General features: G+C 30.4%; 3 protein-coding genes across 3 annotated transcripts; 2 read left to right on the plus strand and 1 right to left on the minus strand.

Moving 5' to 3' along the window:
* Positions 1-806: 806 nt before the first annotated feature.
* On the minus strand, positions 807-3,067 carry LOC145005579 (replication protein A 70 kDa DNA-binding subunit A-like). Its single transcript, XM_078964692.1, has 10 exons — positions 2,866-3,067; positions 2,685-2,778; positions 2,469-2,596; positions 2,306-2,390; positions 2,094-2,229; positions 1,784-1,968; positions 1,580-1,670; positions 1,280-1,462; positions 1,122-1,190; positions 807-1,034 (listed from the first exon to the last, which is right to left on the minus strand). Exons 1-10 carry the CDS (start codon positions 3,065-3,067, stop codon positions 807-809), a joined length of 1,401 nt encoding a protein of 466 aa, XP_078820818.1.
* Positions 3,068-5,225: 2,158 nt separating this feature from the next.
* On the plus strand, positions 5,226-5,846 carry LOC145005589 (uncharacterized). Its single transcript, XM_078964702.1, has one exon. It carries the CDS (start codon positions 5,226-5,228, stop codon positions 5,844-5,846), a length of 621 nt encoding a protein of 206 aa, XP_078820828.1.
* Positions 5,847-6,017: 171 nt separating this feature from the next.
* Positions 6,018-9,562, plus strand: LOC145005600 (uncharacterized). Its single transcript, XM_078964713.1, has 5 exons — positions 6,018-6,393; positions 6,606-6,952; positions 7,065-7,486; positions 9,314-9,441; positions 9,555-9,562. The coding sequence occupies exons 1-5, from the start codon at positions 6,018-6,020 to the stop codon at positions 9,560-9,562; spliced, it is 1,281 nt and encodes a 426-aa protein (XP_078820839.1).
* Positions 9,563-14,583: the final 5,021 nt, after the last annotated feature.

Below are 14,583 nucleotides of genomic sequence, written 5' to 3' on the forward strand. Positions count from 1 at the left end.
TACTTTAATAATTTCTTGATGTTCAAAATTTCATAATGATTTCTGTTTTTTATTATTATTATATTTGCAGATCGTTTCATTCAAAGATATCAACTTTGTTTATGACACATTTTGAATTTTGAGATTGTTAATGACTAAAAAGTCCCTGGAATGGGTATGCCTCTCTCTTTCATTCCTGCGAAGTATTGTCTTGATAAAATAATATTCATAATACATCTGGTAATTCATGTTATTAAAATGGACTCATATTTATTATTGCAGCTGAATTAAAAAAGAAAAGCAACAAACCAAAGAGACCAACAATCAAGTCACTATTCGGTATGCTTCTTTATTTATTTTTCTTTTTGGGTAATGCAACAAAAAAATGATTTTGTTAACTTGGTATTCTTCATTTTTACAGAGGAAGGGCCAGAAACAGAGGCAGTTACAACATCTTATGGTGACATTACTTCTTCTGATCACTAAAATTGGTGATGAATATATGGAGTGGGAGAATCTTTACACCATGGATAAAAGACATAATCAAATTATAAACGATCATATACAGGTATGTTTATTTATTTTATATTAATTCTCGTCACGTGTGAATCCAAGATTTATGTTATCAATAACTATCCGTTTTAGGGATACTATTATTAATGTAGGATGAAACAACCATTTTAAAAATAATAAGAATTCAAAGGAAACAAATGTTTGAACAATGAAAAACCACAATGTGAAAAAAACAGAGTGAGAAAATTAAAAGAAGCAATCGTTAATGTAAATGCAAAACGGAATACCAATTCAATTTCCCACCAAAAGATAAATCAATCATTTTTCTTCAACTTTACCTTCAACAACTGTTTTGTTGGACCATCTGGAGATATTTTTGGAGTTTTTGTTGACGATAAGTGATCATTACACTCCAGATCTAAAACTTCTTTCAGATTTCTCTTTAAGATTGGTGTTGTCGTTAAAGTCTTCATCGGGCTTGTTGTTTCGTTTTTGTCAAGAGTGGAAGGAGTAATGTTATCATCCGTTCCAGAAATTGCATCCTTATAAAAATTAATCATATAATATAATAATTGTAAAATAGGAATAATTTATGAGGGAATCTGTGAAAATGTTAATGTGTAATTAACCTTTGCATTTTTGATATCTTGAGATTGCAAATCGGCTGAACCAAAATCTAACGATTGTTCGTTAGAAGGCTGTATGTTACATAAAAGTGTCAATAAAATAATGTACTAAAAAGTAAAACAATATATAAAAAACAATAAAAAATTAGTAATTTAATAACCTGTGAATCGTTCAACTTTGTTTGAAGTTGTTCTATTATACTCGCATCCTCACTGATTCTAGCAATACCATACTGGTTGTTTTTTTTGGACACATTGAAATTTGTAACAGAAACTTTAAAGGCCAATTTCAAACCTTTCAATGCATTTATCTCATCCGGATAGAAATCAAGACTATCTCCACGCTGCAATTAATAATAATAAAAAAAATTGTTTAAAGTGATTGTATATAAGAATATTATTTTGAGTATGATTAAAAAAAGGCGCGTAACCTCGATAGTTTTTTTAACCAACTATTTTGCTGATTGCTTCAACAGATATTTTCCATCTCTCTCAAACATAGTTAGGGTTAGAGTTCCAGTATTATCTTGCACGCGTATAGGAATCATGAACCTATCAAAATAAAAATTCAAAATGTGTCATAAATTTATGTTAAACATGGATTATTACATAGTTAATTATTAAAGAATTGTAAAGTAATTATAAAAGAATTGTAAAGTAACAACCTTGGAACAACGGAAGTGGTATGTTTTGTACAATCTCCATTATGACATACATAAGATGTGGGTTGTCGATCATCACTTCCATCAGATGGAACTGCTTTCCCAAAACAGTTGGTACATGCTTTATAATACCATGTTTTATTCTGTAAAATTCCCTTTATAGTGCCCACTATAACGAAACTACATTTCTACAAATGAAAGGTGTGTACTTTTAACATGCATACATAACACAAACATAAAAAAGCACAAACTCACAATAAAGATGGTTAAAAACAACAATTTAGATTGAAAGAAACAATAAGACATTAAATACCTCAACAGGTTCCCAAACCTCAGAGATAGCATTCACTTTATTTTTTATCATGAAATCATCATATTCAGAAAGTTGTTTGGATGGAATAACTGAAAATGTATTTGTCGATGAATCTGGACCATCATCTCCATCCAAACTGTTATGTACACAAAAAAAACATATTAGTCACGTAAAGTATAAATGTACAATAAACACAATTATGCATAAATTACCTTTTGTTGAAACGAATAATTTCATCTATGTGAGAGTTAATGAACAACTTTGAAGAGGTAAAGTATGTGTTTACACTTGGACGATCTATAAATAAAATATATAAAGATTCATTTGATCGTGACAAAATAAATATTAATAACATTAATAAAATAATCAATATACCTCTGAAAACATTAATCTGACCAAATTGAAGAATAACAACGATACGACGATTATGTGGATTGTTATGTATATACTGTTGCATCTTGTACGCATAATCGCCCCACAAATAGACATGAAGTTGCAAGCCTCTGAAAAGTAAATTATTTATAAAAAATGAGATATTAACATAATATAATTTAAAATTTAAAAAAAATGTAAAAATATAAAAAAAGCAACTTTGCATCTTGGATGTTGATGTTGATCTTGTGTTTAGATTTATCTGGATCATGTCGTTGTAGCTCAGCAACTGCGGCAACTAAACCCATAACATCTATAAAAATAAAAAAGGAAAATGAAACTTATTATAGGATTTGGAAAATATTTTATTATATTTAAAGATATAATGATATGTACTAACCAACAGATTTATCTTGAGGATGGCCGAATGATAAAATGTTTTCATAATCAAAAAATGAAAACCCAAACTTATGTCCAGAAAAATCGATACACTCTGTAACAACAGTTTGTTGGCCGAATGTGAGTTTCTGATCTTGAGGAGTTAACCTAAAAGTATCTATCTTCAGTGCTGCAAAGTCTGGACCTTTGATGTAAAATGCCATGCCTTCCTTTAATATATTTTTGAATCGATATATGTTTCTTTTTGAAACTGTTGTTTGGATTTTGTTTCCCTAAAAATATTTAATACAACAATAAAAACTTTAGAAGTAATTAAATATAACGAAATATGTGTAAGAAATATATCAAATTAAGTTTTGGAAGGTATTTTTTCATCCAATAAGATCATTTCAATTGACCAAATTTCAGTTTTTTTGTTGAAACACATTTGATGCCAAAGGTTTATGACACGAAGCTTGAAGGTCAAGTCATCCCTGGTTACATCCAAATCAGGTATGAAGGTAAGATTTGCTGCTGCCATTGAACTGCAAAAAATAAAATTGTTAGAAAAAAAAAGATTTGTTATAAAACTGTTAGAAAAAAATAATATGATGATAGAATATGATAATAACAAAATAACACAATAAATAATATTACATTGCTATTCGAGTAAAAGAATGAAAACTTAACAGCTGTTGATTAAAATTGTTCATCCTTTTTTTCATTTTTATTTGAGTCAATATATATATATATATATATATATATATATATATATATATATATATATATATATATATATATATATATATATATTGATTGTACAATCCTATTGAACATGCAGTATGATGTAGACATGGTAGACATGCATGAAAATAAATTGGACAATAGATATGGGGTTCATAGAATATTCAAACAGGGATAGTAAGTCGGATTTAAAAAAATATATATGATAGCAGTATCAATCAATGAAAAGAACACTTATTATTTATGATATAAATTATACTGATATTATTTAAAAGTTTTGATTGAATATATGTTTACCACTATCAATCAATGAAAAGAACAATTATTATGATGCAGATATTTGGGACTATCCTTCTTGGCGGATTACTTAAAAGTTTTGATTGATTCTCTGTTTAGCAATACAGGTTGTTTGCTTACATGTAATAATCGGATTGAAGAAGAAGTAGAAGAAGAAGGATTTCAAATTAAAAAATCAAAAGAATGAACACTGATAGTTGAAGATGATATGCTAACCTGATGATTTTGGTTTTCTGTGACAGAAACTTCTGTGAATGAAAGTGCAGTTCTGTCGAATTCTGTGGAAAGCGTTAATATTAAGATGATGATATTACCGATTACTGATAGTTGATGTATATAATTTAGCCTATAAATCAGGAATCAGTATCAAATATTTTGAATTGATTCAAATTCCGGTAATTAAGGATGTTTAAGATATTTAGGATATATATTTTAGGATATAAATCACATAAAATAACGAACTCTGCATTTATAATTTTTGCATATTCTGTTCCTATTTTTATGCATATAAACTCCAGCCATTTTTTTTCTTAATTATGTTGATTTATGTTGATGCTGATAATTATGCTAATATGTAGGGTTTTGAATGTGAACGAAATATCTTGGGATTATATTGGCGGGAAATGAAGATGTAGAATTCTGAAGTAATGACACGTGGCAACATGTTGTGCTAATAGTTGGACAAGTGGCATTTAGTATAGTGTTTTATTAGGTAGAGAGATATAGATTACATTAAAAAAAAGTCAGGGTGCTTTATGAGTCACGAACAGACAATTTTCACAAGGCTTCAGTTTCATTCAAGCAGCACCATTTGTGAATTGTTACTCAATTTTCACAACGGCAATTTTAGGGTGTTACCTATTACTCAATTTTATTAATTTTGTCATTTTGTGAATTGTGATTAACATATTAGTTTTTTTTTTTTTTTTTTTTTTTTTTTTTTTTTTTTTTTGAAATTCTAATACTTGTTAATAGATGATTTATAATTTCCAAATTACAAATCCCATGAATTGCTTCACTTTTAGGATTGTTAATAACTTAATTATTGATTACAACTATTTTAATAATATTGAATAGTTACTGTGTTTTTTTTTTTTCAATTATTACTTTTGATTGCCTTATTCTTATTTTTAAATAGGCTTTTTTTTTTTTTATTATTATTGTTGTTCATTTGTTTGAATATTTTATTGTTGTTTGTGAATTGGTGTTTATTTCAGAAATTAAAATCAAGAATGTTTTTATTCATGTTTTTTAAAAAGATTGATAAAAAATAACGAGCAACATAAACATATGAGAGTTGATTTAAGTTCACTACTTATTGACCCGACATAACGACCAAGTATGAAGTATTATCATGTGAATCAAAGAGATGAAATTAGAAGAATATACTTGCAAAAAGGACCTTTTCAACCTCAAAACTATAAGTTTCCACAACGTGCTTTTGGAGGTAAACAACGAAGATTCAATATATCTTGGTTTGATGACAATATATATTGGTTAGAATATAGTATAAAAGAGAATGTCACATTTTGTTTATGTTGTTATCTATTTAAATCCGATATACCAAACCAAGGTGGATCAGATCATTTTGTGAAATCTGGTTTTAAAGCTTGGAATAGGAAATTAGGACTAGATGATCATAAAGCTAGAACTCCACATATTATTGTTGTCCAAAAGTGTCAAATTTTGATGAACCAAAGGCAATCCATAACTACTGCTTTTGAGAAACAAACCATTTTGCAAGAAAAAGAATATCGTATTCTTTTGAATGCTTCAATTGATTGTGTTAGATTCTTATGGCGTCAAGGATTGGCATTTCGTGGTCATGACAAGACGGATGACTCAGATAATAAATGTAACTTTCTTGAATTCTTACAATGGTTAGCTTATCGATGTGATGTGGTAGATCGTGTTGTGTTAAAGAATGCTCCAAAAAAAAAATACTCAATTGAAATGCAGTGATATCAAGAAAGATATTGTGCATGCATGTTCGGATGCAACAATAAATGTTATTATGGAAGATCTTGGAAAAGATTTTTTTGCAATTTTGGTAGACGAGTCACGTGATATTTCTTGTAAATAACAATTGGCATTAGTATTGAGCTTTGTAAAAAAAAGGGGGAAGTTGTAGAAATGTTTGTTAGCCTTAGACATGTTAGTGACACTTCAACTTTGACACTAAAGACAACCATTTATGATATGCTCTCAAAACGGAATTTAAGTAATACTAGCATTAGAGGGCAAGGCTATGATGGTGCTAGTAACATGAGTGGTGCATTTAATAGATTGAAGACTTTGATTATGAATGAAGCAAAATCTGCATACTTTATTCATTGTTTTGCTCACCAATTACAGTTAGCCCTAGTGTTTGTTGCAAAAAATTACACGAAGGTTAACGATTTCTTTGATGCGGTTTCTAGGCTATTAAACATTATTGGATCTTCCTACAAACGACGATATAATTTAAGAATAAAACAAGCGAATAAAGTTATGGAAGCATTGATTGAAGGTTTGCTTTAAAGTTGTACTAGATTTATCATTAAAATATTTTGTGGTTATGTTATTCTAATTAAACTTTTATATGGTAAATTTTATGTGAGCTTGAGAGTGGTACCGGTTTGAACCAAGAAGTGGGTTTCAAACGACCATCTGATACTCGATGGGGTTCTCATTTTTCATCTCTATTGAATATCAAGAACATATATTCTTCCATTTGTGAAGTACTTGATGACCTTGGTAGAGATAATAGTGATCGTGATCGTAAAGCTGAAACGATTCGTATCTTAAGGTTATTAAAATCCTTTGATTTTGTGTTTTGTCTACACTTGATGGTTGATATCTTGGGAGTCCCAAATCATTTAAATACAACATTACAAAGAAAAGACAAAGATATCATAAATGCCATGAATCAAGTAAGTAGCTCTAAAAAAGCAATTCAAGAAATAAGAGATGTAGGATGCGAACCACTTTTAGGGAATGTTACTTTGTTTAGTGATAAACATGATGTTAGAATTGTGGGTATGGAAGATGAATATTATGATGGATTCAATCGTCGAAGAGGTTCACAGGTAGGTAACATTTGATATTACCAACTTGATTTATTTAATGTGTTTTTTCATTAGCATGTTAAATATATATATATATATATATATATATATATATATATATATATATTTTCAGGTTAACAACTTGCACCACTATCATGTTGATGTATTTACGGCGGTGATTGATATGCAACTTCAAGAGTTTAACCATCGCTTTAATGAAGCCAACATGAAATTACTTCTTTGCATAGCTTGTTTGTGCCCGCGTGAGTCTTTTAAAGCCTTTGATTTGGATAAACTAATGGAAATGGCTACACTTTATAGGGAAGACTTTCCAACAGAATATGATCTTCAAGTTCTTGAAGTTGAACTTAAAAATTACATTAAGGATGTGCGAGAAGATGAACGATTTAATCAATTGAAGAGCATTGGAGAACTTTCCAAAAAGATCGTCAAAACGCAAAAGCATATAATATATCCTAAGGTTTACCTTCTCTTAAAACTTGCATTGATTTTACCCGTTGCAACGAGTGTGGAACGCACGTTTTCAGCAATGAAGTTAGTAAAGACTGATGTACGCAACAAAATGGGTGATCAATTTTTAAGTGATAGTTTGGTGTCATATATTAAAAAAAATGTTTTAGATAGTATTAGTAATGATACAATTATGAAATTATATCATGCTATAAGACCTCATCGAGTACAACTGTAAGTACTTAATTATTTTTTTTTGCTTTTACGACTCGATCCGATCCGAACCCGAAATAATATATATATATATATATATATATATATATATATATATATATATATATATATATATATATATATATAATATTTTTCTTCTTTTGTCAGTTTCATTTAAATAGTGAACCATGTGATTTTACGTTCTAGACTCGTCACTGCCTTCAAACCAGATTCCCCGTACAACGAGTAGTTAAAAGATATTATAATAACACATTATATTTTATAATACTTAGCACATATATTGTTTATAGGTTCACAATAACGATAATGAACTTAAACAAAAGCTATACTTAAAGTACGGTAAGCATAACTATACTTACAGGTGGTTTAGCGAGAAACTAGACTTTATGCGGGTAGAACTTTGTCGCTAAATCTTTCTAAAAATATTCTAGTAGTGCTTCAAGGCTCACTTTACTATACTAAAACTATAGAAAGAGAAGTCGAATCACAAGGGACCGAAATGCTCGGGGGATAAAAAGAGAAAAACTTTTGAATCAAGAGAATGGTGCAAGAAATATAAGAGCCTAGAACCTCTTACTTATAGTAATTGAATTTTCAAAAACTACCACCTATAGTTACTTAATGACCATATAGTTATTTAAACGACTAAATACCCCTTTATACTACTATTTTAAATAGATTTACCGATATTTGTACTAAACTAATGTCGAAAGTACTCAACATTAGTCTTATAATGACCGCATCGTCGATAGTTTTCTAATGATATATACATTTGTGTGTGTGTGTGTGTCTATATATATATATATATATATATATATATATATATATATATATATATATATATATATATATATGATTTATACTTTATTTTAATACGTAAATATGCTATTATAAATTATAACTCGTTCATACGAACTCCGGTTTTGATGTTTTTTATATCCACGTGTAGCTATCGGTAAGATCTACAACTTTTGTTTAGACCCTATTGGCTAATTTTTACTTTATTTTTTGTCCATATTTTTTATAAAATGAAATGATTTTGCTAAAATCATAATTCTCTCGTACATACTTTGTTTGTGGCTTTTTTTTTTCTCAAAATTCTTATTTTAAAGAGTACTACAATTTTCTTTTTGGTGGTTTTAGATAAAAAGTGAGTCATTCTCTTCGTAAATTTTAACATCATACATTCGTTGTGTGCGACTGAGTTTTATATATTATAAAAATCATATTTAATTCATATGGAGTCGGATTTCTATGAAATTTATATTTTCGGGATCGGGAAGACATGTACTTTATATATATATATATATATATATATATATATATATATATATATATATATATATATATATATATATATATATATATATATATATATGCGTGTGTGTGTGTTTTGGCGCACTTATTTTATGATTTACGGAATACTCAATTGATTTTTCTTATTATATTATATTATAATAATAATCATGAAACACATAGTTTCATATAATTCTTTTTTTTTTTACGTCAAATATGTTATAATTGTTGACTACAATTATTTACTTTGGTTAAGATTATTTATCATAGATAATCTTCTATAAAAAAAATATTTTGAACGCTTATTATATCTTAATTGACTAGCCTGAATCTGCGCATGTTACAATATATCTCTCTATGTGTTTGTATACTCTAATGCAGGTATTTGGTTATCTGTGTGTATACAAACTCGACTGTTGCTCATCTTTCTAGTGGTGAATTAGGGTTGGAGTCTTTAGATGAGCTAATTAAATTTCATGTTTACAAATATTTTATATTTTTTGGAAAAGGTTGGATGTAGACGGAATTCATTGACCCGATAAAAACTCGGTTAGATGTAGACAGAATCCGTTGACCTGGTAAAAACTTAGTTCAATATCATTTCAATTTTTTTTTTTTGTAGGTTTGTGATTTACAGCTTCAACAATTGTAACTAAGTTTTGATTATTATCTAAATTCTTTTTCCTCGATCGAGTTTAGCTAGAACAAATTTATAACACCCTTCTAGTGTTTAAGGTATGTGGTAATTCTTACATTTATGGAGTATATAAGATTTACATTTATTTTAAGTTTGCATTACTTGTTGCAAAATTATAATGTGGTAAGTTTTGTTCCTATGTTGTACATAACGTGGTAAGTCTTGTTCCTATACATAAAAAAACCTAACAAAATATGTGGTTGTAGATGACTTTTATTTGGTGTTTATAAGCATAATATATAATCCATTCCACTCCATTGCATGCACGTTCTTTGCAAGCAGTGAAACAGCTAAAACAAACCTTTATGTGAAGTTAATGCAGGTAGGGAGTTGACAAGTCATAATTTCGTTTAAATTTTAGGTGTTATTTGTTTTTTTCTGAGGTAAATGTCTGCGGTTTGCAAACCACATTTGCAGAGCTTTGCAGTAGAAAAGGTGAACCAAACGTCTGCAGTTTGAAAGAAGAAGATTGTTTTTTAACATCTGCAGACTGCTAAAATCTAAATAAATTGATTTTTTTAAATTAATAGATTTTTCAATACTTTTAAGACTTGATTATAGACGATTAACAAATATATATCATCTTTTATGTATTATTATATAAAAGTTAAAATAAAATTATATGAATTAATGTATATATTTGATTAAAGTCGACAAGTTTTTGTTGCAAAATTATATATAAACATTGTAATTAGGGATCAAAGAATTTGACACATAAAATGGATGGAAATAAATTTCAATTTCAAAATGAAAATTTTCATTTTACATTTTCAATTAAATCAATTAAAAACTTGCTATAAATATTTTTTCCAAGAAATTAAGGATACTTTATTAAATAATGTTTTATAAAATTTGACAAAAAAATAAAAGATAATATTAGGATTTTTTTTATATCAATATAAACGGTTCTAACTATCTTTATTATAATTAAATTTTTATTTATAAAGTTTGCATAAAGGTCATTTTTGTGTAGTCAACCATTTTTTCTTGAAGTATTGTAATTTTTTTTTTCCAAATTGGTTTTCATAGATAAAGTTGGAATAAATCTAAGTTTTTTTAAAAAAAAAAACAAAGATATATGTGTTTTTTAAACCTAGAAGATGTTAGAAGATTATAGTTCACGTTTGCACCGTGAAGAGGACGCGCAGACCTTTTAGGTCTGCAGTCTTCAAAAAACCAAATAATATGCAAAGCCTAATGTCCGCGCATGGTCTGCGCGACGCAGACAGAAGAAGACAAGAAGACAAGAAGATCTGTAGACAGAAAACAAACAACATTTTGGTATCATTTGTGAGATTTTCATCAATTGACATCTGCTCATTGTGCTCTTGTATGCTTTTTTTAATTTTTTTTAGTGGAAATTAGTTTCATTAATGTTGTATAAGTGAGAAAAAGAAAAAAATAACCCTGAGTATTATAGAATTATGCTTCCTTTTGTGTATTTATAGTTTGAGTTTCATATTTGCACGTTATCTCAAGCATGTTTGTAAGGAAGTGAGGAACTATTTGAAGGATGCGAGGTCCCGATTTCTAGAAATCATCAAGATGTATAACTAACTCCTAACTCTCAATCAAGGAAACATCCTACCCATTTAACTAGACTTTGGAACATTTGATTTTTGTGACCAAGTTTAGGTAGATGGAAATTAAATATAAAACATTATTGTGTAAGTTGAATTTAATTTTTATTTTGGTAGTTGGATGTTAATGTTTTGGTTTGGGGGTCTAAATTTGAATTTCATTTGTGAATTTTGGTTATAGAATATCCAACCATTTAACACCAACATTAGAAATAGAAAAACTACTCATTTATACATAATTAGCGACTGATTTAGCGACGGAAGTGTGACAGAATTCACACAATTTCGGATCATTGGTGACAACCTAATCCATCAATGATCCGCCGCTAAGTCCTTTGCTAAATCATCGTTGACCATTTGCGAGCAAGGTTTTTTTGGACGGCTAGTTTCCGTCAATAAGCTGATGGCCTCAACGACGGATTTCGATGTAAATGTCCGTCGTTGATGCCTAGTTTTCTAGCAGTGAACCCAACAAATAAATTTTATTTTATCTTTTGTTGGTAATATAATTAAATAATAACTAGAAAGAGGCCCGTGCATTGCACGAGTTAGATTTTTTTTTTATTGATGTCTGGTGTAGTAGAATTTTCAAAGTAGGATGTCCTAATAAGAAAGAAAATGAAAGTATAATAGTTAGATGTATTTTGAAAAGTATATTGTCCTTGTATTTGAAAGCTTGAAAACACGATTCTACAACTATATGGATTTTTGAAAGTACAATGCCTTAGTAATAAAAAAAATGGCAGTACAACTTTGTAGTAACATAAATGAAAGTACAGACACTATAATACACAAATAAATGAAAATACGTTACTATTTCTGGCATCAAGGCTGGTATTTAGATGTAAATAATGGAAATATGTTAAGATATCATTGTTACTAATAACAATGTACTTCCGTCATGTGGAGACCTACCGATCTTCTGAATAAATCTTTTTGAGAAAGCTTAATCTGTTGATAGATTTTTGTTCGAACCCATCCTGAAAAAAGAGTGATTCATTAGGTTACTTAATATATACATTGTAACATCCTAATTTTCAAGGCCAAAAATTTTGTTTTAATTATGTTACTTGTAAAACAGTTTACTGGGAACACCATCAATATCATATAATAATCCTATAAGTCAAATGTCATAAAACATGTCGTGGAATAATAATAATGTCAGAGTACAATCCCAAGAATATCATAATGCGGAAATCTGGTGTGCGTGTGATGTGCAGCTACCGTGCCGGCTCCTTCCCCTTTGCTAAAGAGGTACCTGAAACAAAACTGAGACATGTAAGCACGAAGCTTAGTGAGTTCCCCCATCATACCACATACCATACATAACACATACTGCCAGGCATATCTGGGTACCCAACCTACCATGATTAGCATACATGGGTGCTCAAACTACCCCTGCTAGGCATACCGGGGTGCCTAACCTACACTGCCAGACATATCGGGCTGTCCGACCTTCCCCTCCGGTTTATCTCAACCGGCTATAGGGACTATTTCACCCCTACTATTACCACAAAGAAACATAACATAATCATACTGTCAGAAATCCCGTAGTGTCCGACCTACCCCTTGGCCCTATCAACCGGATATGGGGACTATTCCCCCTACTACCACTATCACATAACATCATATCATACTAGCACATAAAACAATACATATAGTGGCAAACAAGACAATTATCTCAACTATAATCAACTACTAGTGGGCTGAAATTGGTGCCTTCGACCCACTTCTACTGGAAGGTAACTCACCTCAGTGTCGTGGAGTGTCTGAACCGTCCTCGTTGTCAGGATCAACTCCGAGTTGGTCCACCAACTCGTCAAGTTTCATGATATAGAGTCGAGACCATTTGCAAGTGACTCGATGAGTTCATCTTTGACTACCGAATCCATCTTCATGCTAGTTGGGGTGTTTAGTCATTGACTCGTCGAGTTCCTCATGACCTCGTCGATTTCATCTTCATGCAAGGTGATGCTCTTAGTGCTGGACTCACCAAGTTCTTCCTTGACTCGCCGAGTCCATCTTCATATTCTTAGGACATAACCTTGAACTCGCCGAGTTAGTTCATACACTCGCCGAGTCCCATGATTTCCAGGTCCTTAATGATCCCAACCGAATGAGCGCTCTTCTAACTTAACACATGGTCCATTATCGAAAGGGATTTGGTGGGAAATGAGACCTGTTTGCCGAGTCACATGAGTGACTCACCAATTTCCTCTATGTCCAAAACTATATGCTCGATTTCAATTGGTCTTAATGCATCCACAATATAGATCTGGCCTCCTAGGGTCCATAACACATGTAAAGTCCCAAACTTGACGTCCATACATGGGGTATTTGGCTCAAATGTCCCTAAAATGAAGTCTACAAGATGCATGGGGTGCTTATGACAATAAAATTGACACCTTTATGCCATAAGAACCCCCAATGGTTCCAAATCTGAAGTCACACTCTCTTAGAGCCAAAAAATCTCGAATGTGGCTCTACAAAAGTTTAGAAATGTAGAAATGAACCCTAACTAGAGATCTAAGAGATAAAGGGTCAAGGTTGAAGCTTTTTTACCTCCAATGAGCTGGAAATGAGACACAACCTCTGGATCTACTAGCTTCCACTTGAACTCCAAATCTCCTTCTTCCTTCTTAAGCTTCACAACCACCACAAACACACAAAATAGCTCAAGATCACTCAAAAAAGGTTAGGGTTTCGATTTAGGTCTTTCTGGACATAGGGAGGCGATGAGGGAGGCCACAACTGGAGAGTTAAGGCATTTAAATAGGGTGCAAACCTTTAGATTAGGGTTTAATCCTGACAAGCCTACTCGTCGAGTCAGGGCATCTGACTCGTCGAGTAGGTTCTTCTTCCTGCATCCAATTTCAACCTCTACTCGATGAGTTGGGGCCTCCAACTTGCCGAGTCCCTGAATAAATGTCAATGGACGGTGGGCGGTGGTTGTGTAAGGAGATAACACATAGTGTGACAACAAGCAAGCAAAGAAAAAATAAAGAGATAACACGTAGTGTGATAGCAAGCAAGCAAAGAAAAAAGAAAAAAAAATCAACCAATGGAACAAAGTATTGTTGATAGAGGAACTCAAAATTAATATGATTATAAATTGGAATTGTATTTTCTTTCAATTCACTATATCATGTTTCTTAAGCCCTAAATAATATTTCTTTTAAAATTAAATACATAAGCCAAAAGATTAGTTACATCTCTTGTTATCTAAGTAGTTATTGCAGTAAAAAATATAATAGCGGTCACCGACAACTATTTTAAATCGCGGTTCTTATAGTAGCATAGCAGTGATATAGCGTTTTTTATATTATGTAAAATTATATATATTAGAGTATTAATCAATAAATCATACTTCAAAG

Source organism: Lactuca saligna, chromosome 1, assembly GCF_052625555.1.
Source record: "Lactuca saligna cultivar CGN05327 chromosome 1, ASM5262555v1, whole genome shotgun sequence".
In the NCBI taxonomy this organism is placed as follows: domain Eukaryota; kingdom Viridiplantae; phylum Streptophyta; class Magnoliopsida; order Asterales; family Asteraceae; genus Lactuca; species Lactuca saligna.

Coding starts and splice junctions, on each gene's coding strand:
- LOC145005579 (XM_078964692.1), bottom strand. CDS start 3,067: ATGGCATTTTACATCAAAGGTCCAGACTTTGCAGCACTGAAGATAGAT. Junction 1,969..2,093: donor AGGTTTGGGAACCTGTTGAG/GTATTTAATGTC, acceptor TTTCATTTGTAG/AAATGTAGTTTCGTTATAGT. Junction 1,671..1,783: donor ACCACTTCCGTTGTTCCAAG/GTTGTTACTTTA, acceptor TTATTTTGATAG/GTTCATGATTCCTATACGCG.
- LOC145005589 (XM_078964702.1), top strand. CDS start 5,226: ATGAAGTATTATCATGTGAATCAAAGAGATGAAATTAGAAGAATATAC.
- LOC145005600 (XM_078964713.1), top strand. CDS start 6,018: ATGTTTGTTAGCCTTAGACATGTTAGTGACACTTCAACTTTGACACTA. Junction 6,394..6,605: donor TATGGAAGCATTGATTGAAG/GTTTGCTTTAAA, acceptor CCATTTGTGAAG/TACTTGATGACCTTGGTAGA. Junction 7,487..9,313: donor CGCACGTTTTCAGCAATGAA/GTTAGTAAAGAC, acceptor ACTCTAATGCAG/GTATTTGGTTATCTGTGTGT.